The 24,787-nt window shown below is 48.9% G+C and overlaps 1 protein-coding gene across 1 annotated transcript in view; it reads right to left on the bottom strand.

Annotated features, from left to right (window-relative positions):
- Window positions 1–5,034, bottom strand: part of CAMKV (CaM kinase like vesicle associated) — a 50,133-nt gene extending 45,099 nt beyond the window's left edge. The window contains exons 1-3 of the mRNA XM_040408038.1: window positions 4,940–5,034; window positions 3,454–3,585; window positions 3,135–3,209 (exon numbers count right to left, since the gene is read on the bottom strand). Coding sequence (XP_040263972.1) covers window positions 3,135–3,209; window positions 3,454–3,585; window positions 4,940–5,034 — 302 coding nt within the window. The remainder of the gene's footprint in view (window positions 1–3,134; window positions 3,210–3,453; window positions 3,586–4,939) is intronic.
- Between the last annotated feature and the right edge of the window lie 19,753 nt (window positions 5,035–24,787).

Below are 24,787 nucleotides of genomic sequence, written 5' to 3'. Positions count from 1 at the left end.
GGTTATATCAGCGCTGGAGCGTTATAAGAGGAGCGGCTGATATCAGTCACATATGATGTAATGTCTCTGGAGGTTATATCAGCGCTGGAGCGTTATAAGAGGAGCGGCTGATATCAGTCACATATAATGTAATGTCTGGAGGTTATATCAGCGCTGGAGCGTTATAAGAGGAGCGGCTGATATCAGTCACATGTGATGTAATGTCTCTGGAGGTTATATCAGTGCTGGAGCGTTATAAGAGGAGCGGCTGATATCAGTCACATATGATGTAATGTCTGGAGGTTATATCAGTACTGGAGCGTTATAAGAGGAGCGGCTGATATCAGTCACATATGATGTAATGTCTGGAGGTTATATCAGAGCTAGAGCGTTATAAGAGGAGCGGCTGATATCAGTCACATGTGATGTAATGTCTGGAGGTTATATCAGAGCTAGAGCGTTACGTCAGGAGATGTGTGATATAAAGTGATGGGGGAGGGGAGTTCCTGAATGACTGATAACAGTGAGCAGCAGATTCTCCCCACTTTTGCAGCTCATGAAGGTAAGTGTTAAGTGCAGGGTCCCTTTAATTGGATGTGGCTTTAAATTCAGTGATATGATGGGTGTCAGATATGTGAAGTGTGAGATATGGGGTGCATCAGTACATTATATATAAGATGGGATCCTGTGGTCAGCCCCTCCCTGGCTGCTCTCCCACTGCCTGGTTTTGGTAATCAAAGCAGCGAGGGAGGTGCCATATATAGGAGGGGAGCTTGGGTGGAAGAGCAACGGTGACGCCCTTATTGCACCAAAGGCCTAAAAAGGTAACAAAAGAAAAACAGTGTTTTACTGGGGAGACGCCGAGCTCTGTGTCTGTGCAGAGACATAGGGAGGCCGCTGGTGGCTCAGGTACAGTGTCTGAGGTGGTCTGAGCTCCCGGCCCTTAGTGGCTCGGGCCCCTCTCGGCCCCCATGCTGTAGACTGACAATCCCGCCACTCGCTGTCTTCATTCAATCTTTTTATTGTTATAACAGGGGCGCGTTTCGGCCCGTCCTGAGCCTTTCTTTGGCAGCAAAACCAAATAAATCACACCATATGTAGATGTGGGCGGCACCTCCGGAAGGCGTAGGACGCCGTCGTCCGGGCAACCTTAATAAACAAGGAAAACGGTTCCACTATCTTCTCATTTCTGCCCGGTCTAAATAGACAATTATTTTATGTTTAAAGATAAATTCTTTTTCAGAAACGTGGCTCGGCAGTGGGAGCGCACGTGGCCCCCCATATGCAAATGTCTATATGGCTAATTTAGAGGAAAAATATATCTCTCCAAACAGTGATTTGCAGGCATCAGTCACATGCTGGAAGACATGCCTCCAACCGTCAGTGGCTGATCCCATAGTCCCAGTACGGGGGAGGTATGTCCCGCTCCACACCGCAGGTTTGTGCAGGGGGCGGGACCGCCAGCAGTCAGCTCCTCCTCCTCCACAGACCAGAGCAGCCGATGTGGATCCTGCTGCTGCTGAAGGAGGTGAGTATGAGGGGGCACAGATGGGTATATATTCTGAGGGGGCTCAGTTGGGCATATTACTGTGAGGGGGCACAGCTGGGCATAATCTGTGAAGAGGGCACAATGCTCACATAAATACTGTGAGGGGGCATAAAGGAGGAATAATTACTACGTGGGGTCATTTAGGTGACTGGGTGTGATCAGGTGTTTAGTTATGTTTTGGGCTGAGTTAAAGCTGTGGCCTAATGCTGAAAAAGTATGCCGTGGCGCGCCGCACATAGTGTCCCTCTTCCTTCTTGGAGGTATGAGAGGAGATTCATAGACGATATATTTTGCACACGGGGGGGGGGGGGGGGGGACACTTAACTCCGTCTGGCCAGGAGGAAGGGAGGGCGACCTATACCGTGAACCAACGGACAGCCTCCTCCACTACCATAGAGGACATGCTGAACCCGCACAAAGAGCTATACCGAAGTGTCCATTACAGAGGGTGCAACGCAACGTATCAGACCGAAAAATGTGCGACATAATGAGGGAAATGGGCAATAAATTCCGACAGAGAGGAGCCCACATATATTTTACAAAAAGCTCTGAGTGATGTGAAAAACACTAATATGGCACAAAAAAATAGAGAGAAAAAGTGAAAATAGAAGAATACCTTTTATACATAAATTCTATCCACCACATTCCCTGATTGACAATGTCATTAAAAAGCATTGGTCCACAAATAGAGGAGTGTGCCAGCCCACGGATCCGTGCGTCCACGCTGATACCGCTAGTACCACAGGGATACCAAGACAAACATTTATAGCCTCCAGGAGACGTGGCACATTCCCTGCTTGTGGTGCATGCCACGCTCCAGTGTAAAGTCTGTGCGGCCCCTGGTATATGGGGGAAACCATACAGCATGAAAGTCCACGGTATCTACCAAAAATGTGACACACGTGGCCAGAATATCTACTGAAATATCAGATAATAGAGCAAATGGAATACCGAAGGAGAGGGGGAAATATTCAAGGATTACTCCAGCGCCGAGAGGTGTACTGGATACACACCCTGCAGACCCCGGAACCCAAGGGGTTAAATAGGGAATACGAGGCTTTAAGTGGAATAATGTGATATTATCTATGATGTTATTTTTCTCTGTAATCCAGATGTTCGTGTTTATTGATGTCTTTCACCTTTCTGGACCGGGCAGAAATGACGAGAGGAATCCTTTCCCTTGTTTATTAAGGTTACCCGGACGACGGCGTCCTACGCCAACCGGAGGTGCCGCCCACATCTATATATTGTGCCATTTATTTTGTTTGTGTTATGGTTGACAAAGGCCCAGGACGGGCTGAAACGCGTCCCTGTTATAACAATACAAAGAGATTCATTGATTGGAGACAGCGAGTGGCGGGATTCTTTTTATACTACATTGGTGCTGCTCCCGCCACGTGCACCGCCAACCTCCCGAGTGCCGACCGGAACCTACTGTTCAGCAGGAGGAGAGTCCGAGATTATTACATAGGACGCAGGCACACAGAACTGCACGGATCTGCGTCACCGGAGACAGGCCAGGAACTGCAGGGGAGGGGCCTGAATTAGGGGGCCGGACCTGAGGAGCTGTGGGTGTGTCTGTACAGATGAACGTTCGGCCACTTACAGCTCCATGAAGATGAAATATTCCTGTTTTGTTTCGAAGACGTCGACCAGCTGCAGGATGTTGTGGTGTTTAACCCTACGAGAGAAATACAGCATAAGCGTCAGACGTCTCTGCACCTCACATTAACCCCTTTCCTGCAGTTATAAGAGAACTGCCTAATATCCACCAATCAGAAAGCAGCATGAAGAGGCACGCCTCTGTCCCCACCCACTGCACACATCTGATACAATGTAACCCCCGCAGTGGATTCCACGTGGAGAAAGGTAAATGTATCACATCAGCCCACTGGGCCCCCCTTTATGTCTCCCCGGTCACTCACATTTTCAGGATGTTGATCTCATTCTTGGCCGCTTTTCTGACCTTTCGGCCGTCTCTCTTCAGGAACCTTTTGCAGGTGTAAAGTTTCCCAGAAGATTTCTCTTTGGCGCGAAATACTTCACAAAACTCCTCCCTAGGGAGACATCACAAGAGGGTGTAGAAAGATGGCTGACGAGTTCCATGGGAGCAGTCACGGCAGCCATATTGGGTGTCACCCAGCTTTTCCAGAAATTGTCTCAGGTTTGTTTCACACTTGGCTTTTTTTTTAAACAGCGCATTTCTTGACCAAAGCCATCACAGCATCCCGCCGAAAGGAAAAGTGGAGGTGCATGAAAAATGTATGAGAGGAGGCCGACACCGCCGATTGTATGAGGGTGACACCGCCGATTGTATGAGGATGACACCGCCGATTGTACGAGGGGAGGCCGACACCGCCGATTGTATGAGGGTGACACCGCCGATTGTACGAGGGGAGGCCGACACTGCCGATTGTATGAGGGTGACACCGCCGATTGTACGAGGGGAGGCCGACACCGCCGATTGTATGAGGGTGACACCGCCGATTGTACGAGGGGAGGCCGACACCGCCGATTGTATGAGGGTGACACCGCCGATTGTACGAGATGAGGGTGACACCGCCGATTGTACGAGGGGAGGCCGACACTGCCGATTGTATGAGGGGATGCCAACACCAACGATTGTATGAGGGGAGGCCGACACCGCCGATTGTATGAGGGTGACACCTCCGATTGTATGAGGCCGACACCGCCGATTGTATGAGGCCGACACCGCCGATTGTATGAGGGTGACACCGCCGATTGTATGAGGATGACACCGCCGATTGTACGAGGGGAGGCCGACACCGCCGATTGTATGAGGGTGACACCGCCGATTGTACGAGGGGAGGCCGACACTGCCGATTGTATGAGGGTGACACCGCCGATTGTACGAGGGGAGGCCGACACCGCCGATTGTATGAGGGTGACACCGCCGATTGTACGAGGGGAGGCCGACACCGCCGATTGTATGAGGGTGACACCGCCGATTGTACGAGATGAGGGTGACACCGCCGATTGTACGAGGGGAGGCCGACACTGCCGATTGTATGAGGGGATGCCAACACCAACGATTGTATGAGGGGAGGCCGACACCGCCGATTGTATGAGGGTGACACCTCCGATTGTATGAGGCCGACACCGCCGATTGTATGAGGCCGACACCGCCGATTGTATGAGGGGAGGCCGACACCGCCAATTGTGTGAGGGGAGGCTGACACCGCCGATTGTATGAGGGGAGGCCGACACCGCCGATTGTATGAGGGGAGGCCGACACCGCCGATTGTATGAGGGGAGGCCGACACCGCCGATTGTATGAGGGGAGGCCGACACCGCCGATTGTATGAGGGGAGGCCGACACCGCCGATTGTATGAGGTTGACACCGCCATTCCCCTTGGAACATGTCAGTAGTATTCTGATCTCACACTTACGTCTTGATGAGTTGACCCAGATCATATCTGTCGCTCACTTCTGTGGGGTGATTATAATCCTTCTTGTCGCCTAGAGTCACACATCCAAACGGCATTGCCCGCCTGCAGCGGAAGACAGAGAGCATTCCATGATTATATAATTCCGTCTCATAGATCACATCACGGCCTAACTGGGTACCTACCTGTCTTTCCATCTATCATAGGTGTCAGGGGTGGGGGCTGGAGCTGTATATCCTCTATATACTGGATATATGTGTGTTTTGCGAGGGGGCTGGAGCTTTATATACTGTATATATCTGTGTTGCGGGGGGGGCTGGAGCTGTATATCCTCTATATACTGTATATTCGTGTGTTGCGGGGGGCTGGAGCTTTATATACTGTATATATCTGTGATGCGGGGGCTGGAGCTTTATATACTGTATACATCTGTGTTGCGGGTGGGCTGGAGTTGTATATCCTCTATATACTGTATGTGTGTTGCGGGTGGGCTGGAGCTCTATATCCTCTATATACTGTATGTGTGTTGCGGGTGGGCTGGAGCTGTATATCCTCTATATACTGTATGTGTGTTGCGGGTGGGCTAGGGCTGTATATCCTCTATATACTGTATGTGTGTTGCTGGTGGGCTGGAGCTGTATATCCTCTATATACTGTATATACATGTGTTGCGGGGGGGCTGGACCTTTTATATACTGTATACATCTGTGTTGCGGGGGGGTCTGGAGCTGTATATCTTCTATATACTGTATGTGTGTTGCGGGTGGGCTGGAGCTGTATATCCTCTATATACTGTATGTGTGTTGCGGGTGGGCTGGAGCTGTATATCCTCTATATACTGTATGTGTGTTGCGGGTGGGCTGGAGCAGTATATCCTCTATATACTGTATGTGTGTTGCGGGTGGGCTGGAGCTGTATATCCTCTATATACTGTATGTGTGTTGCGGGTGGGCTGGAGCTCTATATCCTCTATATACTATATGTGTGTTGCGGGTGGGCTGGAGCTCTATATCCTCTATATACTGTATGTGTGTTGCGGGTGGGCTGGAGCTGTATATCCTCTATATACTGTATGTGTGTTGCGGGTGGGCTGGAGCTCTATATCCTCTATATACTGTCTTGCGCTGGGCGGGAGGGCGTTCTTTCCCCGGAGCGGAGCGATGTGCAGTGACAGGCGCCGGGCTCTTCGCTCACTGACCTGGAATGGGAGCACTTAGGGGAAGAGCCGCTACAAGTCACTACCTCTAGGATTAACGCCGTTAACTCCTGCAGTGCTGGGAGCAGCAGCGCCATCACAGGGGCCACCATCACTCTGCAGATATTCTATAGATTCTGACATTAATACCATGATGCTTTGCAGCAGGTTCTCCTAGGCCAGGCATCAGCTCTGTCCACGCTCAGTATTGGGTGGGGAAGGCTGTGACAACCACCTGGACAGCGGGACAGACGGAACAGAGTCACACGACCTCCATAGAATACTAATAAGGATCTGTATGGGGCCCCTGGGGCCCCAGTAAAGCTAGACGATGCAGTCTTGTAAAATATGGATGTGGCATTTCTAGTGCAAGTATCTAAACGTGGATACAAATGTAGCAATGTTGATGTTACCTGGCCACACACCTTTTAGGGAAAATATTCCGATATTTCAGTAAAATGGCGCGATCCCTCGATGAGTGCGGCACAGCGGCGTTCTGAGGCTCAGGGAGAGGTCGTCGCTTTTTATGATCGTTATCAGATGACACATGGACATAACCCTGACACCGCTGATCACTGACAGAAAGATGGCGTCCTCTCGCCATGGCGCTGTAATAATGACCGCCGGGGCTTTGACTTTCTTCCGCCTCTCATGGTTCTGCTTTTACTTTTCTATCTGAAGCTCCAGTTTTAGTTCATTTGTTTTTCGCGTCTCTGTGTTTCCTTTGAGACGAGCGGCCTGTGGAGACGAGCGCGTCCCAGGAACGTATCATCAGAGACGTCTATACCTCTGGTAGAATGTGAGCGCGCAGTCACGTGGATTTCACCGGGGTCATATTTTATTCATAGTGGTCGTCCTTTAATCCACATGACGCGCTTTGTCTTTGAGTTCTGGAGGGAAAGGCAATTGTGTGTCGGCGGACGCTGCGCTACGCGTGCCGAGTGCATTATCTGTATTTCACTTGTTAAATTGTCAGTAAAATCCCAGAAAAAAAAGAGCAAGAAATCAGTCCCATATACAGAGAGAACAGAATGAACTCTAAGGCCTCTTTCAGACTAGCGAGTTTTCCGCGCAGTGCAATGCGTGATGCGAACGCATTGCGCCCTCACTGAATCCGGGCCTATTCATTTCAATGGGTCTGTTTACATGAGCCTTGTTTTTCACGCATCACTTGTGTGTTGCGAGTAAATTGCAGCATGTTCTATATTCTGCGATTTTTACACAACACAGGCTCCATAGAAGTGAATGAAGCTGCGTGAAAATCGCATCCGCAAGCAAGTTCAGATGCGATGTGTTTTTCACGGATGGTTGCTAAGAGATGTTGTTTGTATGCCTTCAGTTTTGTATCACGCGCATGCAAAACGCATTAAATCGCTTTGCACCCACGCGATAAAAACTGAACAACGCGATCGCAGACAAAACTGAATGACTTTGTTTGTGAAATCGTGCATTTTTCACTGAACGCATTCGAAACGCATCCGGACCCAATCCGCATACGCTCGTCTGCAAGGGGCCTAAAAGTCACTGTACAAACTGCCACAGACTACAAAAGACAATCATCGTAGAATATCAGCATCACATCTGCATTGAGGAGTCACTGATCTACATCTCCAGAGCTGAACTCACTATTCTGCTGGTGTAGTCACTGTGTACATACATTACTTATCCTGTACTGACCCTGAGTTACATCCTGTATTATACTCCAGAGCTGCACTCACTATTCTGCTGGTGCAGTCACTGTGTACATACATTACTTATCCTGTACTGATCCTGAGTTACATCCTGTATTATCCTCCAGAGCTGCACTCACTACTCTGCTGGTGCAGTCACTGTGTACATACATTACTTATCCTGTACTGATCCTGAGTTACATCCTGTATTATACTCCAGAGCTGCACTCACTATTCTGCTGGTGCAGTCACTGTGTACATCCATTACTTATCCTGTACTGATCCTGAGTTACATCCTGTATTATACTCCAGAGCTGCACTCACTATTCTGCTGGTGCAGTCACTGTGTACATACATTACTTATCCTGCACTGATCCTGAGTTACATCCTGTATTATACTCCAGAGCTGCACTCACTATTCTGCTGGTGCAGTCACTGTGTACATACATTACTTATCCTGTACTGATCCTGAGTTACATCCTGTATTATACTCCAGAGCTGCACTCACTGTTCTGCTGGTGCAGTCACTGTGTACATACATTACTTATCCTGTACTTATACTGAGTTACATCCTGTATTATCCTCCAGAGCTGCACTCACTATTCTGCTGGTGCAGTCACTGTGCACATACATTACTTATCCTGTACTGATCCTGAGTTACATCCTGTATTCTACTCCAGAGCTGCACTCACTATTCTGCTGGTGCAGTCACTGTGTACATACATTACTTATCCTGTACTGATCCTGAGTTACATCCTGTATTATACTCCAGAGCTGCACTCACTATTCTGCTGGTGCAGTCACTGTGTACATACATTACTTATCCTGTACTGATCCTGTGTTACATCCTGTATTATTCTCCAGAGCTGCACTCACTATTCTGCTGGTGCAGTCACTGTGTACATACATTACTTATCCTGTACTGATCCTGAGTTACATCCTGTATTATACCCCAGAGCTGCACTCACTATTCTGCTGGTGGAGTCACTGTGTACATACATTACTTATCCTGTACTGATCCTGAGTTACATCCTGTATTCTACTCCAGAGCTGCACTCACTATTCTGCTGGTGCAGTCACTGTGTACATACATTACTTATCCTGTACTGATCCTGAGTTACATCCTGTATTATACTCCAGAGCTGCACTCACTATTCTGCTGGTGCAGTCACTGTGTACATACATTACTTATCCTGTACTGATCCTGAGTTACATCCTGTATTATACTCCAGAGCTGCACTCACTATTCTGCTGGTGCAGTCACTGTGTACATACATTACTTATCCTGTACTGATCCTGAGTTACATCCTGTATTATACTCCAGAGCTGCACTCACTATTCTGCTGGTGCAGTCACTGTGTACATACATTACTTATCCTGTACTGATCCTGAGGTACATCCTGTATTATACTCCAGAGCTGCACTCACTATTCTGCTGGTGCAGTCACTGTGTACATACATTACTTATCCTGTACTGATCCTGAGTTACATCCTGTATTATACCCCAGAGCTGCACTCACTATTCTGCTGGTGCAGTCACTGTGTACATACATTACTTATCCTGCACTGATCCTGAGTTACATCCTGTATTATACTCCAGAGCTGCACTCACTATTCTGCTGGTGCAGTCACTGTGTACATACATTACTTATCCTGTACTGATCCTGAGTTACATCCTGTATTATACTCCAGAGCTGCACTCACTATTCTGCTGGTGCAGTCACTGTGTACATACATTACTTATCCTGTACTGATCCTGAGTTACATCCTGTATTATACTCCAGAGCTGCACTCACTATTCTGCTGGTGCAGTCACTGTGTACATACATTACTTATCCTGTACTGATCCTGAGTTACATCCTGTATTATACTCCAGAGCTGCACTCACTATTCTGCTGGTGCAGTCACTGTGTACATACATTACTTATCCTGTACTGATCCTGAGTTACATCCTGTATTATACCCCAGAGCTGCACTCACTATTCTGCTGGTGCAGTCACTGTGTACATACATTACTTATCCTGTACTGATCCTGAGTTACATCCTGTATTATACTCCAGAGCTGCACTCACTATTCTGCTGGTGCAGTCACTGTGTACATACATTACTTATCCTGTACTGATCCTGAGTTACATCCTGTATTATACTGCAGAGCTGCACTCACTATTCTGCTGGTGCAGTCACTGTGTACATACATTACTTATCCTGTACTGATCCTGAGTTCCATCCTGTATTATACTCCAGAGCTGCACTCACTATTCTGCTGGTGCAGTCACTGTGTACATACATTACTTATCCTGTACTGATCCTGAGTTACATCCTGTATTATACTCCAGAGCTGCACTCACTATTCTGCTGGTGCAGTCACTGTGTACATACATTACTTATCCTGTACTGATCCTGAGTTACATCCTGTATTATACTCCAGAGCTGCACTCACTGTTCTGCTGGTGCAGTCACTGTGTACATGTCGCATATCAGAAGATGGTGGATAGTGTGATTCCCCTTGAGGTGACACATCATGGTGCTGGAGATGGTGAGCAGTGACTCCTCGTGTCAGTAATGAGTAGACCATGTTTGGCCCCATTTGCGTTCTGTCCCTTTTTTCTGGACACAGGTTTTCTTCTGTGGATTTCTATTAGACTTATTGTTTCAATTCATCTCTGCTTGCTGTCAGTGAATGAGAAGATTCTGACCTGGCCCTGCTGTCACAGCTGAGTACTACTGTACAAAATAACATAACCCAAACCATGTATATATTACATGGTTTGGGTTATGGGCATGAGCCCTTGCCCTCCTCATTGCCATCTCTGCTATCAAGGAATTACAAGGAGCAGCCTCTTCCTCGAGATCTACTGGAGAGTGGACAACTGTCACACATACAGGTGTCGGTGCCAGCAAACAGTCACTACGGAGCCGTGCACATGGATCGGCTATATTTACTGCTCTAATGTCAAACATCCCACTGAGGGGATCATCCTGAATACTGCTCACTGCCGCATGTCCCCTTGGCTTTACCATCCCTACAAGTATAAACCTCCATCATCTGCTCCACCATCCCTACATGTATAAACCTTCATCATCTGCTCCACCATCCCTACAAGTACTAACCTCCATCCTCTGCTCTACCATCACTCCAAGTATAAACCTCCATCATCTGCTCCACCGTCCCTACAACTATAAACCTCCATCATTGCTCTACCATCCCTACAAGTATAAACCTCCATCATCTGTTCTACCATCCCTACAAGTACTAACCTCCGTCATCTGTTCCTACCATCACTCCAAGTATAAACTTCCATCATCTGCTCTACCATCCCTACAAGTATAAACCTCCATCATCTGCTCCACCATCCCTACATGTATAAACCTTCATCATCTGCTCTACCATCCCTACAAGTACTAACCTCCATCCTCTGCTCTACCATCACTCCAAGTATAAACTTCCATCATCTGCTCCACCGTCCCTACAACTATAAGCCTCCATCATCTGCTCCTACCATCCCTACAAGTACTAACCTCCGTCATCTGCTCTACCATCCCTCCAAGTATAAACCTCCATCATTTGCTCTACCATCCCTACAAGTAAAAACCTCCGTCATCTGCTCCTACCATCCCTACAAGTATAAGCCTCCGTCATCTGCTCCACCGTCCCTACAAGTATAAACCTCCATCATCTGCTCCTACCATCCCTACAAGTATAAACCTCCATCATCTGCATCTACCTTACTCTGAATAGGTCGTCAGTATCTGATCATTGGGGGTCCGACACCTGTGAGCTCCGCCAATCAGCTGTTTGAGAAAGCACCCGCGCTCCTGTGAGCTCCACTGCCTTCTCACACCAGTCTCACCGCCGTCCATTGTATAGTGGATGTGCTTGGTATCACACTCAGCTCTATACAAGTGAAGGATGGGACATGACACTAATGGGATTATTGACTGTGGGATTGGGGGGAGTGGTGACCCCTCGCCATAAGGTGAGGAGCCTGCCTGATGCCTGATACCACAGAATAAATGTCAACTGCGGGACCATATGTAATTCACTGTAACAATACAGATCTGACAATGGCCACGTGACCCTCCAGTGTATTTATATATCAAAGTTCGATTCCCTTGAGCAGTGGAGGTCATAATGTGAATGCTAGGTGGACACAGGTCTCCAGGACACTACACTTCAGGGGCCCACAGGATCTCAGGGAACTCCTGGGTTTTTGAAGCTGCTTTGCTAATCAGGTTTCTCCATACTGGAATCACACATTTAGTTTTTGCTGCAGTTTTTGAGCCACACACAGAAGTGGACCCAACAGGAAGGAGAATTATCGGTCCATCCACATCAGTCCTCCTTCATCCGACCGCGGTTTGGCTCAAACACTGCACCAAAAAGTGCATGTGTGATACCAGCAGCTACCATGTATATAACCATGGTGCAGCGTATACATCAAGAAGGTAATCTGTACCACTGCCCCTATATAACCACGGACCACATATACAAACAGCAGCCTTATCTGTACCACTGCCCCTATATAACCACTGACCACATATGCAAACAGCAGCCTTATCTGTACCACTGCCCCTATATAACCACAGACCACATATACAAACAGCAGCCTTATCTGTACCACTGCTCCTATATAACCACAGACCACATATACAAACAGCAGCCTTATCTGTACCACTGCCCCTATATAACCATGGACCACATATACAAACAGCAGCCTTATCTGTACCACTGCTCCTATATAACCACGGACCACATATACAAACAGCAGCCTTATCTGTACCACTGCCCCTATATAACCATGGACCACATATACAAACAGCAGCCTTATCTGTACCACTGCCCTTATATAACCATGGACCACATATACAAACAGCAGCCTTATCTGTACCACTGCCCCTATATAACCACGGACCACATATACAAACAGCAGCCTTATCTGTACCACTGCCCCTATATAACCACGGACCACATATACAAACAGCAGCCTTATCTGTACCACTGCCCTTATATAACCACGGACCACATATACAAACAGCAGCCTTATCTGTACCACTGCCCCTATATAACCACGGACCACATATACAAACAGCAGCCTTATCTGTACCACTGCCCCTATATAACCACGGACCACATATACAAACAGCAGCCTTATCTGTACCACTGCCCCTATATAACCACGAACCACATATACTAACAGGAGCCTTATCTGTACCACTGCCCCTATATAACCACGGACCACATATACAAACAGCAGCCTTATCTGTACCACTGCTCCTATATAACCACGGACCACATATACAAACAGCAGCCTTATCTGTACCACTGCCCCTATATAACCACGGACCACATATACAAACAGCAGCCTTATCTGTACCACTGCCCCTATATAACCACATATACAAACAGCAGCCTTATCTGTACCACTGCCCTTACATAACCATGGACCACATATACAAACAGCAGCCTTATCTGCTCCACTGTCCCTATATAATCATGGACCACATATACAAACAGCAGCCTTATCTGTACCACTGCCCTTATATAACCACGGACCACATATACAAATGAGAGCCTTATCTGTACCACTGCCCCTATATAACCACATATACAAACAGCAGCCTTATCTGTACCACTGCCCCTATATAACCACGGACCACATATACACAAATAGGAGCCTTTTCTGTACCACTGCCCCTATATAACCACGGACCACATATACTAACAGGAGCCTTATCTGTACCACTGCCCCTATATAACCACGGACCACGTATACAAACAGCAGCCTTATCTGTACCACTGCCCCTATATAACCACGGACCACATATACAAACAGCAGCCTTATCTGTACCACTGCCCCTATATAACCACGGACCACATATACAAACAGCAGCCTTATCTGTACCACTGCCCCTATATAACCACGGACCACATATATAAACAAGCTTTTTCTTTACCATGTTTAGCAGGTGATCAGACTGTGGTCCTGCGGGCACTGATTCTGTATGGAGGATGTGTAACAAGAAGTAAGCGACATGACACTGACATCTGCCCAGGGGTGAGGATACCCTGAACTCATTATAGACAGTTAATGTAGCTCTGCCACCAGCCGCCTAGTGCATCACATACAGGAACTGTACAGAACATGTCATTGTATATGTGTATATACAGGCCCTGTGTACAGGGTAGTGTGTATATACAGGTCCTTGTACAGTGTAGTGTGTGTATACAGGCCCTGTGTACAGTGTAGTGTGTATATACAGGTCCTGTGTACAGTGTAGTGTGTGTATACAGGTCCTGTGTACAGTAGTGTGTATATACAGGTCCTGTGTACAGTGTAGTGTGTATATACAGGTCCTGTGTACAGTGTAGTGTGTATATACAGGTCCTGTATACAGTGTAGTGTGCGTATACAGGTCCTGTGTAGTGTGCATATACAGGCCCTGTGTACAGTGTAGTGTGTGTATACAGGTCCTGTGTACAGTGTAGTGTGTATATACAGGTCCTGTGTACAGTGTAGTGTGTGTGTATACAGGTCCTGTGTACAGTGTAGTGTGTATATACAGGTCCTGTGTACAGTGTAGTGTGTATATACAGGTCCTGTGTACAGTGTAGTGTGTATACAGGTCCTGTGTACAGGGTAGTGTGTATATACAGGCCCTGTGTACATTGTAGTGTATATACAGGTCCTGTGTACAGGGAAGTGTGTATATACAGGTCCTGTGTACAGTGTAGTGTGTATATACAGGTCCTGTGTACAGTGTAGTGTGTATATACAGGTCCGGTGTACAGTGTAGTGTGTATATACAGGTCCGGTGTACAGTGTAGTGTGTATATACAGGTCCTGTGTACAGTGTAGTGTGTATATACAGGTCCGGTGTAGTGTGTATACATAGGTCCTGTGTGTAGTGCGTATACATGGGTCCTGTGTACAGTGTAGTGTGTATACATAGGTCCTGTGTACAGTGTAGTGTGTATACAGGTCCTGTGTACAGTATAGTGTGTATATACAGGTCCTGTGTAGTGTGTATATACAGGTCCGGTGTACAGTGTAGTGTGTATATACAGGTCCGGTGTACAGTGTAGTGTGTATATACAGGTCCTGTGTACAGTGTAGTGTGTATATACAGGCCCTGTGTACAGTGTAGTGTGTATACAGGTCCTGTGTACAGGGTAGTGTGTATATACAGGTCCTGTGTACAGTGTAGTGTGTATATACAGGTCCTGTGTACAGTGTAGTGTGTATATACAGGTCCGGTGTACAGTGTAGTGTGTATATACAGGTCCGGTGTACAGTGTAGTGTGTATATACAGGTCCTGTGTACAGTGTAGTGTGTATATACAGGTCCGGTGTAGTGTGTATACATAGGTCCTGTGTGTAGTGCGTATACATGGGTCCTGTGTACAGTGTAGTGTGTATACATAGGTCCTGTGTACAGTGTAGTGTGTATATACAGGTCCTGTGTACAGTATAGTGTGTGTATATACAGGTCCTGTGTAGTGTGTATATACAGGTCCGGTGTACAGTGTAGTGTGTATATACAGGTCTGGTGTACAGTGTAGTGTGTATATACAGGTCCTGTGTACAGTGTAGTGTGTATATACAGGTCCGGTGTACAGTGTAGTGTGTATACATAGGTCCTGTGTACAGTGTAGTGTGTATATACAGGTCCTGTGTACAGTTTAGTGTGTATACATAGGTCCTGTGTACAGTGTAGTGTGTATATACAGGCCCTGTGTACAGTGTAGTGTGTGTATATACAGGTCCTGTGTACAGTGTAGTGTGTATATACAGGTCCTGTGTACAGTTTAGTGTGTATACATAGGTCCTGTGTACAGTGTAGTGTGTATATACAGGCCCTGTGTACAGTGTAGTGTGTATATACAGGTCCGGTGTACAGTGTAGTGTGCGTATACAGGTCCTGTGTACAGTAGTGTGTATATACAGGTCCTGTGTACGGTGTAGTGTGTATATACAGGTCCTGTGTACAGTATAGTGTGTATATACAGGTCCTGTGTACAGGGTAGTGTGTATATACAGGTCCTGTGTACAGGGTAGTGTGTATATACAGGTCCTGTGTACAGTGTAGTGTGTATATACAGGTCCTGTGTACAGTGTAGTGTGCGTATACAGGTACTGTATTGTGTACTATATATATATGTCTCAGCTTGTTTAGTGCGGGGGTGCTGACATTAGCTAATGAGTCACGCATAGAAAAATGGCGTCCTCGGCTCAGGTACGTGCGGAGGATGGATTGTATTTTACTTTTTAGTGGGGTTAAATCTGGGCGTTACCATAGCGACCTATTCCCAGCCGGAGTACGCAGCTCCTACTGTGAATCAGGGTGCGGAGTACCGGGGTAAAAATTAATGAGACAGCTGGAGTACTGGGACAAGAAGTAATGAGACAGCTAGACTACGGGGGCAAGAAGTAGTCAGACACCAGGAGTATCGAGGCAAGAAGTAATGAGACAGCCAGAGTACCGGGGCAAAAAATAATAAGAAAGCTAGAGTACTGGGGCAAGAAGTAATGTGACAGCTGGCGTACAAGGCAAGAAGTAATGAGACAGCTGGAGTACTGGGGCAAGAAATATTGAGACAGCCAGAGTACCGGGGCGAGAAGTAATGAGACAGCCGGAGTACCAGGGCAAGAAGTAATGAGACAGCCGGAGTACCGGGGCAAGAAGTAAGGAGACACCTGGAATACCAGGGCAAGAAGTAATGAGGCAGCTGGAGTACCGGGCATGAGGTAATGAGACAGCTGGAGTATCGGGGCAAGAAGTAATGAGACTGCCGGAGTACCAGGGCAAGAAGTAATGAGATGGCTGGAGTACTGGGGCAAGAAGTAATGAGACTACCGGAGTACCGGGGCAAGAAGTAATGAGACGGCTGGAGTACTGGGGCAAGAAGTAATGAGACAGCTGGAGTACCGGGGCAAGAAGTAATGAGACGGCTGGAGCACCGGGGCAAGAAGTAATGAGACTACCGGAGTACCGGGGCAAGAAGTAATGAGACGGCTGGAGTACCGGGGCAAGAAATAATAAGACAGCTAGAGTACCGGGGCAAGAAGTAATGAGACACCTGGAGGACCGGGGCACGAAATAATAAGATAGCTGGAGTACCGGGGCAAGAAGTAATGAGACACCTGGAGTACCGGGGCAAGAAGTAATGAGACACCTGGAGTACCGGGGCAAGAAGTAATGAGACACCTGGAGTACCGGGGCAAGAAGTAATGAGACACCTGGAGTACCGGGGCAAGAAGTAATGAGACACCTGGAGTATCGAGGCAAGAAGTAATGAGACAGCTGGAGTACCAGGGCAAGAACACCAGCACTTCCACAACCAGAAGGATCTATAAACCGCATAGCATGATGGATGAGACCAGACTAAATAGAGGAGTAGTAATGACCACTAAGCTACACCTGAGACCAGAGATGTGGTCATAACCAGCAACAACACAGAAACAAGTGAAGCCAGAGAGGCTGTCAGTGTCACGGAAGGTGTACAGCAAACTAGAAGACACAAAAGGAAGATCCGACTGACTGGATCCAAAACTAAGGAACTAAAGGGATAGCCCTGCAACAAACCTGGCTCTCTCCCTAACTGCTCAGCCTATGCAAAATTCTCAATGGTAGAAGATCGCATATCCTCGTACCTAGACTGTATAATCCCTGAACACCCTATAATAGTGAGGGGACACGACCACCGGCTCCCTACACTTGATACGGAGGGAGTCAGGGTCACCTGAGATCCAGCAAACAGGAAAATACAAATGAATGAACAAAACTTATCTGTAGAAGACTCAGTAGTAGCATCCAGCATGCATACACTCCAGGAAGTTGTATAAACCGCAAAGTGATGCAGTATGGGAAGGGATTTAAAGGGATGCAATCAGTGCAACTACATGACAGCTGAGAGAGGCTAACGAGATGAGGAAACGAAAGCAAAACAAAAGAAACCTCAAGTGGGAGGTTCAGAAGAACGTCTGTCAGAGCTTCTCAGATGTCTGGTGGTGACAGTCAGATCACATCACGTCCAGCCAGTCTCTTAGATCTTCTGACCCCTGTCACAGGAGAGACCGTGACAGTACCCTCCTTCTACAGGTGGCCTCCGGGCACCTAGGACTGACTTTATCCGGATGAGCTCTGTGAAAGGCTTTCACCTGACGACTAGTATTAACGTCGGCCACTGGGACCCAAACCCTCTCCTCTGGTCCGTAACCCTTCCAGAGAACGGAGATTCTGAGGGATCTACGGAGAATTCGGGAGTCCGCTATCCTGGTGATCTGAAATTCCAGATTACCGTCCACCATGACAGGAGCGGCAGGCAAGGAGGACGGCTCAACTGGTTCGACATATCTCTTCAACAACGACCTATGGAACACATTATGAATCTTCAAAGCCTGAGGAAGTTCAAGACGAAAGGCTACCGGGCTAATAATGGCAGAGATCCTATATGGACCAATAAACCTTGGACCCCTTCCAAGAAGGTGCCTTCAACTTAATGTCTCTTGTGGACAGCCACTCAGATTCACCCACCCTCAGGTCCGGACCACTCACACGTCTCCTGTCAGCCGCACGTTTATACAGCCGTAGTACCGGGGCAAGAAGTAATGAGACAGCTGGAGTATCGGGGCAAGAATTAATCAGACAGCTGGAGTACCGGGGCTAGAAGTAATGAGACAGCCAGTGTACCGGGGCAAGAATTAATCAGACAGCTGGAGTACCGGGGCTAGAAGTAATGAGACAGACGGTGTACCGGGGCTAGAAGTAATGAGACAGACAGTTTACCGGGGCAAGAATTAATCAGACAGCTGGAGTACCGGGGAAAGAAGTAATGAGACAGCTGGAGTACCGGGGCTAGAATTAATCAGACAGCTAGAGTACCAGGGCAAGAATTAATCAGACAGCTGGAGTACCGGGGCTAGAAGTAATGAGACAGACGGTGTACCGGGGCAAGAATTAATCAGAGAGCTGGAGTACCGGGGCAAGAATTAATGAGACAGCTGGAGTACTGGGGCTAGAAGTAATGAGACAGACGGTGTACCGGGGCAAGATTTAATCAGACAGCTGGAGTATCGGGGCTAGAAGTAATGAGACAGACGGTGTACCGGGGCAAGAATTAATCAGAGAGCTGGAGTACCGGGGCAAGAATTAATCAGACAGCCGCTGTACCGGGGCTAGAAGTAATGAGACAGCTGGAGTACTGAGGTAAGAAGTAATGAGACAGCCGGTGTACCGGGGCAAGAATTAATCAGACAGCTGGAGTACCGGGGCAAGAAGTAATGAGACATCTGGAGTACCTGGGCAAGAAGTAATGAGACATCTGGAGTACCGGGGCAAGAAGTAATGTTTCACGTTATTACACCCATCATCCTCTCATATATCATGGTATTACACCCATCATCCTCTCATGTCTCATGTTATTACACCCATCATCCCCTCTTATATCACCATATTATAGCACCGCTCCATTATAAGATGCTGAGTGGTTTTTCCGGGTTATTTAATTGTGCCGTTGCCTCCCTGGCGGCCTCCATTTAGCGGCGCTCAGCCTCTCATTAGCTGTAATTCACAATCCAGATTTCTGCTTGTTAATTGACTGAATGAGATTTTGGCTAATCCCTCATTTTTCCGGGATGTCAGCAGACGGAGGAAGCGTTCGCCGATCTGTAATTCCTCGGTCACAGAGCTCATCTGTCATCTGCTCATCTATTCGAAATCCAAACTTCCCAAAATATCTCCTCTGCTCCTGCACCCCTCATCCTGTACCCTGCACCCCTCATCCCGTACCCTGCACCCCTCATCCTGTACCCTGCACCTCTCATCCTGTACCCTGCACCCCTCATCCTGTACCCTGCACCCCTCATCCTGTACCCTGCACCCCTCATCCTGTACCCTGCATCCCTTATCCTGTACCCTGCACCCCTCATCCTGTACCCTGCACCCCTCATCCTGTACCCTGCACCCCTCATCCTGTACCCTGCACCCCTCATCCTGTACCCTGCACCTCTGATCCTGTACCCTGCATCCCTTATCCTGTACCCTGCACCCCTCATCCTGTACCGTGCACCCCTCATCCTGTACCGTGCACCCCTCATCCCGTACCCTGCACCCCTCATCCCGTACCCTGCACCCCTCATCCTGTACCCTGCACCCCTCATCCTGTACCCTGCACCCCTCATCCTGTACCGTGCACCCCTCATCCTGTACCGTGCACCCCTCATCCTGTATCCTGCACCCCTCATCCCGTACCCTGCACCCCTCATCCTGTACCCTGCACCCCTCATCCTGTACCGTGCACCCCTCATCCTGTATCCTGCAGCTCACACCCTGCACCCCTCATCCTGTACCCTGCACCCCTCATCCTGTACCCTGCACCCCTCATCCTGTACCCTGCACCCCTCATCCTGTACCCTGCACCCCTCATCCTGTAACCTGCAGCTCACACCCTGCACCCCTCATCCTGTACCCTGCACCCCTCATCCTGTACCGTGCACCCCTCATCCTGTACCGTGCACCCCTCATCCTGTAACCTGCAGCTCACACCCTGCACCCCTCATCCTGTACCCTGCACCCCTCATCCTGTAACCTGCAGCTCACACCCTGCACCCCTCATCCTGTACCCTGCATTCCTTATCCTGTGCTCTGCACCTCAGACCCTGCACCCCCTCATCCTGTACTCTGCACCTCAGAACCTGCACCCCTCATCCTGTACTCTGCACCTCAGACCCTGCACCCCTCATCCTGTACCCTGCATTCCTTATCCTGTACTCTGCACCTCAGACCCTGCACCCCCTCATCCTGTACTCTGCACCTCAGACCCTGCACCCCTCATCATGTACCCTGCACCCCTCATCCTGTACCCTGCATTCCTTATCCTGTACTCTGCACCTCAGACCCTGCACCCCCTCATCCTGTACTCTGCACCTCAGAACCTGCACCCCTCATCCTGTACTCTGCACCTCAGACCCTGCACCCCTCATCATGTACCCTGCATTTTACACCCTGCGCCCCTCACCATGCACCACCATCCTTTACCCTGCACCCCTCATCCTGTATACACCTCACACCCTGCATCCCTCATTCTAAATGCTGCACCCCTTATCCTGTACCCTGAACCCCTCATCCTATACTCTACACCTCACACCCTGCACCCCTCATTCTGCACCCTGCACTTCTTATCCTGTACCCTGCACCCCTCATCCTGTACCCTGCACCCCTTATCCTGTACCCTGCACCCCTCATGCTGTACCCTGCACCCCTTATCCTGTACCCTGCACCCCTCATCCTATACCCTGCACCCCTTATCCTGTACCCTGCACCCCTTATCCTGTACCCTGCACCCCTCATGCTGTACCCTGCACCCCTTATCATGTACCCTGCACCTCTCATCCTGTACCCTGCACCCTTTATCCTGCACCCCTCATCCTGTACTCTGCACCTCACACCCTGCACCTCTCATCCTGTACCCTTTATCCTGTACCCTGCACCCCTAATCCTGTACTCTGCACCTCACACCCTGCACCTCTCATTCAGTACCCTGCACCCCTCATCCTGTGCTGGTGCTCTGCACCTCACACTCTGCACACCCCATCCTGTACTCTGCACCTCCCATCCTGTACCCTGCACCTCATGCTCTGCACCCCTCATCCTGTACCCTGCACCCCTCACCATACACTTTGCACCCCTCATCCTGTACCATGCACCTCACACTCTGCACCCCCCATCCTGTACCCTGCACCCCCCATCCTGTACCCTGCACCCCTTATCCTGTATCCTGCATCCCTCACCATGCACTCTGCACCCCTCTTCCTGTACCCTGCACCCCTCACCATGCACTCTGCACCCCTCATCCTGTACCCTGCACCCCTCATCCTGTACCCTGCACCCCTCATCCTGCACTCTGCACCCCTCACCATGCACTCTGCACCCCTCATCCTGTACCCAACAAAGAACTCACTTTCTTCTCTCTGCACCCCAGCCCTTCCTCCTCACTCTGATGTGATTACAGGTCCACCATCTCCTAAGCAGAATCTCTGATTTCTCTATTGTGAGACCCTCACAATGCAGTGAGTGGAGCTTCCTGCCCCAGGCTCAGCACACAGGGGACCTGTAGACCACCCCATCAGATGATGGACATTTAATGCGGCCCTCCCTCCCTCCCCAGTATTATATTCATTGGTGGCCAGTGCGGCCCCCCCTCCCTCCCCTGTATTACATTCATTGGTGGCCAGTGCGGCCCCCCCTCCCTCCCCTGTATTAAATTCATTGGTGGCCAGTGCGGCCCCCCTCCCTCCCCTGTATTAAATTCATTGGTGGCCAGTGCGGCCTCCCCCCCCTCCTAATTAAAATCCCCCCCCCCCATCATTGGTGGCAGCGGAGAGTTCCGATCGGAGTCCCAGTTTAATCGCTGGGACTCCGATCGGTAACCATGGCAACCAGGACGCTACTGCAGTCCTGGCTGCCATGGTTACTTAGCAATTTTAGAAGCATTATACTTACCTGCGCTGTCTGTGACCGGCCGGGCGCTCATCCAACTGGTAAGTGACAGGTCTGTGCTATAAGCAATGCGCTGCAGAGACCTTTCACTTACCAGTAGGAGGAGCGCCCGGTCGGCCACAGACATCGCAGGTAAGTATAATGCTTCTAAAAGTGCTAAGTAACCATGGCAGCCAGGACTGCAGTAGCGTCCCGGTTGCCATGGTTACCGATCGGAGTCCCAGCGATTAAACTGGGGCTCCGATCAGAACTCTCCGCTGCCACCAATGATGGGCGGGGGATTTTAATTAGGAGGGGGGAGAGTGGAGGCCCCACTGGCCACCAATGAGTATAATACTGGGGAGGGAGGGAGGCGGGGCCGCACTGGCCACCAATGAATTTAAAACTGGGGAGGGAGGGGGGTCTGCCCCCTCCTGCCTGGCAGCACCTGATCTCTTACAGGGGGCTATGATACACACAATTAACCACTCAGGTGCGGCACCTGAGAGGTTAATTGTGCGGATCACAGCCCCCTGTAAGAGATCGGGTGCTGCCAGGCAGCAGGGGGCAGTCATGTACACAGTTCTTAGTGTATTCTAACTTGAAGCGTCCCCATCACTATGGGAACGCCTCTGTGTTAGAATATACTGTCGGATCTGAGTTTTCACGATATAACTCAAATCCGATGGTATATTTTAATATAGAGGCGTTCCCATGGTGATGGGGACGCTTCAAGTTAAAATATACCATCGGATTAGAGAAAACTCCGATCCGATGGTATAATAGGGACTCCTGACTTTACATTGAAAGTCAACGGGGGACGGATCCGTTTGCAATTGCACCATATTGTGTCAACGTCAAACGGATCCATCCCCATTGACTTGCATTGTAATTCAGGACGGATCAGTTTGTCTCCGCACGGCCAGGTGGACACCAAAACAACTTTTTTTTTACTTTCCTTCATGTCCGTGGATCCTCCAAAAATCAAGGAAGACCCACGGAAGAAAAAACGGATCACAGAACTACGGAACCCGTTTTTGCGGACCGCAAAAAAAAAACGGTCGTGTTCATGAGGCCTTACCATGCTATGAGATAGTATTTTCCCCCTCCCCAATTCCGTCAGTTCATCCATATTGGTCGCATTTTCAGATCGTCAAACAACGTTTATTAATAGACGACGATATCCCAAGTAAAGGCAAAACGCTCCTCGCCCGACCTGGCCCTCGTAGCTACATGAAGACTGCTGGACCTATGTGCTGTCCGCATTTCTGGATCCGCCCTTCCAGATCCGCAATTCCGTTCCCAAAAACAATTGCCGACAAGAAAAGGCATTTTCTATTATAATGCCGGCGATGTGCGGTCCGCAAATTGCGTAATGCACATTGCCGGTGTCCGTATTTTGCGGATTCTCACTTTGCGGACCGCAAAACATCTACGGATGTGTGAATGGACCCTAAGAAAGACACCAGGGAAAAATGGTACAAACTGTTGGGTTATGCAGCAGAACGATGACCCGAAGGGCTCAACCGCAAGAAAGTCAAGGCTCTGGAGCGTCCGAATCACATTCCTGACCTGAATCCTCCTGAGGTGTGGGAAGACCTTAAAGGGGCCGATCAAACACCCTCTAGTGGGGTAGAAGTAAACGGATTACACCAGGATTGAAGAACAAGAGAGAATTCCAGCATCCAATAAAATGACTAAGGAGCAGGATCCGAAACGCGTAGATGCTCTTCTGCCCTCTTTTTCCGCTTCAGTAAAGATCTCCGTTTTATGGGATGCTGGATTTCTCTCTTGTTCTTGCTGCGTCTTTCCTTCATGCTTCTGTGCATCCGAGCAGGTGAGTCGGACTGACGTTGCCTTTTTTGTACCTGCCATGACTGATGTAAAAATAATAATAATCAGACATCATATAAGACATGACAACCTCTTTCTAACACAACTAGAACCAGCCCTGTACATGGGTCCAGAGAGAAGGGGGGGTGCCCTTTCTCAGGAGCGCGGCGTGTCCTTTCTGCTGTAACTCTGTCCCTATAACAGTAGATATGGTGGAATTTGAAGGATGGAAGTGAGCATGTGCGACCCCCTCAATAGGTGGACATGCACATTGCTCTACAGATTAAATAGCAGGGGGCGCCATTACATAAAGCAAAGAGAATATTTCACAACTGGAATATTTTTGTAGGTCACTGGATTTTCTTTCTGAATTTGATATTGGTGGCCTATTCTAAGGATCAGATCGGTGGGCTCAAAATCCCAGCACCCTCGCCGATCAGCTGAGGAAGCCGTGGAGCGGAGAACTAGTGCTCACCGCGGCCTCCTGCAAAGCGCTGTACTTGGACAGAGTCTGACTGTTACTGCCGAGTGGTGAAGGGGGCGATTACTTATTCACATTGTGACCCCTGGAGATGGAGGAGCCCCCACTGACCCCCGCTGTGACCCGTGTGCCTCAGGTCTTCTGTTATGCAGATAGGCCACACTGAGCCCCACCTACCTTGCTGATTACGCATA

The sequence above is a fragment of the Bufo bufo genome, chromosome 9 (assembly GCF_905171765.1).
Source record: "Bufo bufo chromosome 9, aBufBuf1.1, whole genome shotgun sequence".
NCBI classification, from domain to species: domain Eukaryota; kingdom Metazoa; phylum Chordata; class Amphibia; order Anura; family Bufonidae; genus Bufo; species Bufo bufo.
This window is presented reverse-complemented; position numbering and strand designations above follow the sequence as displayed.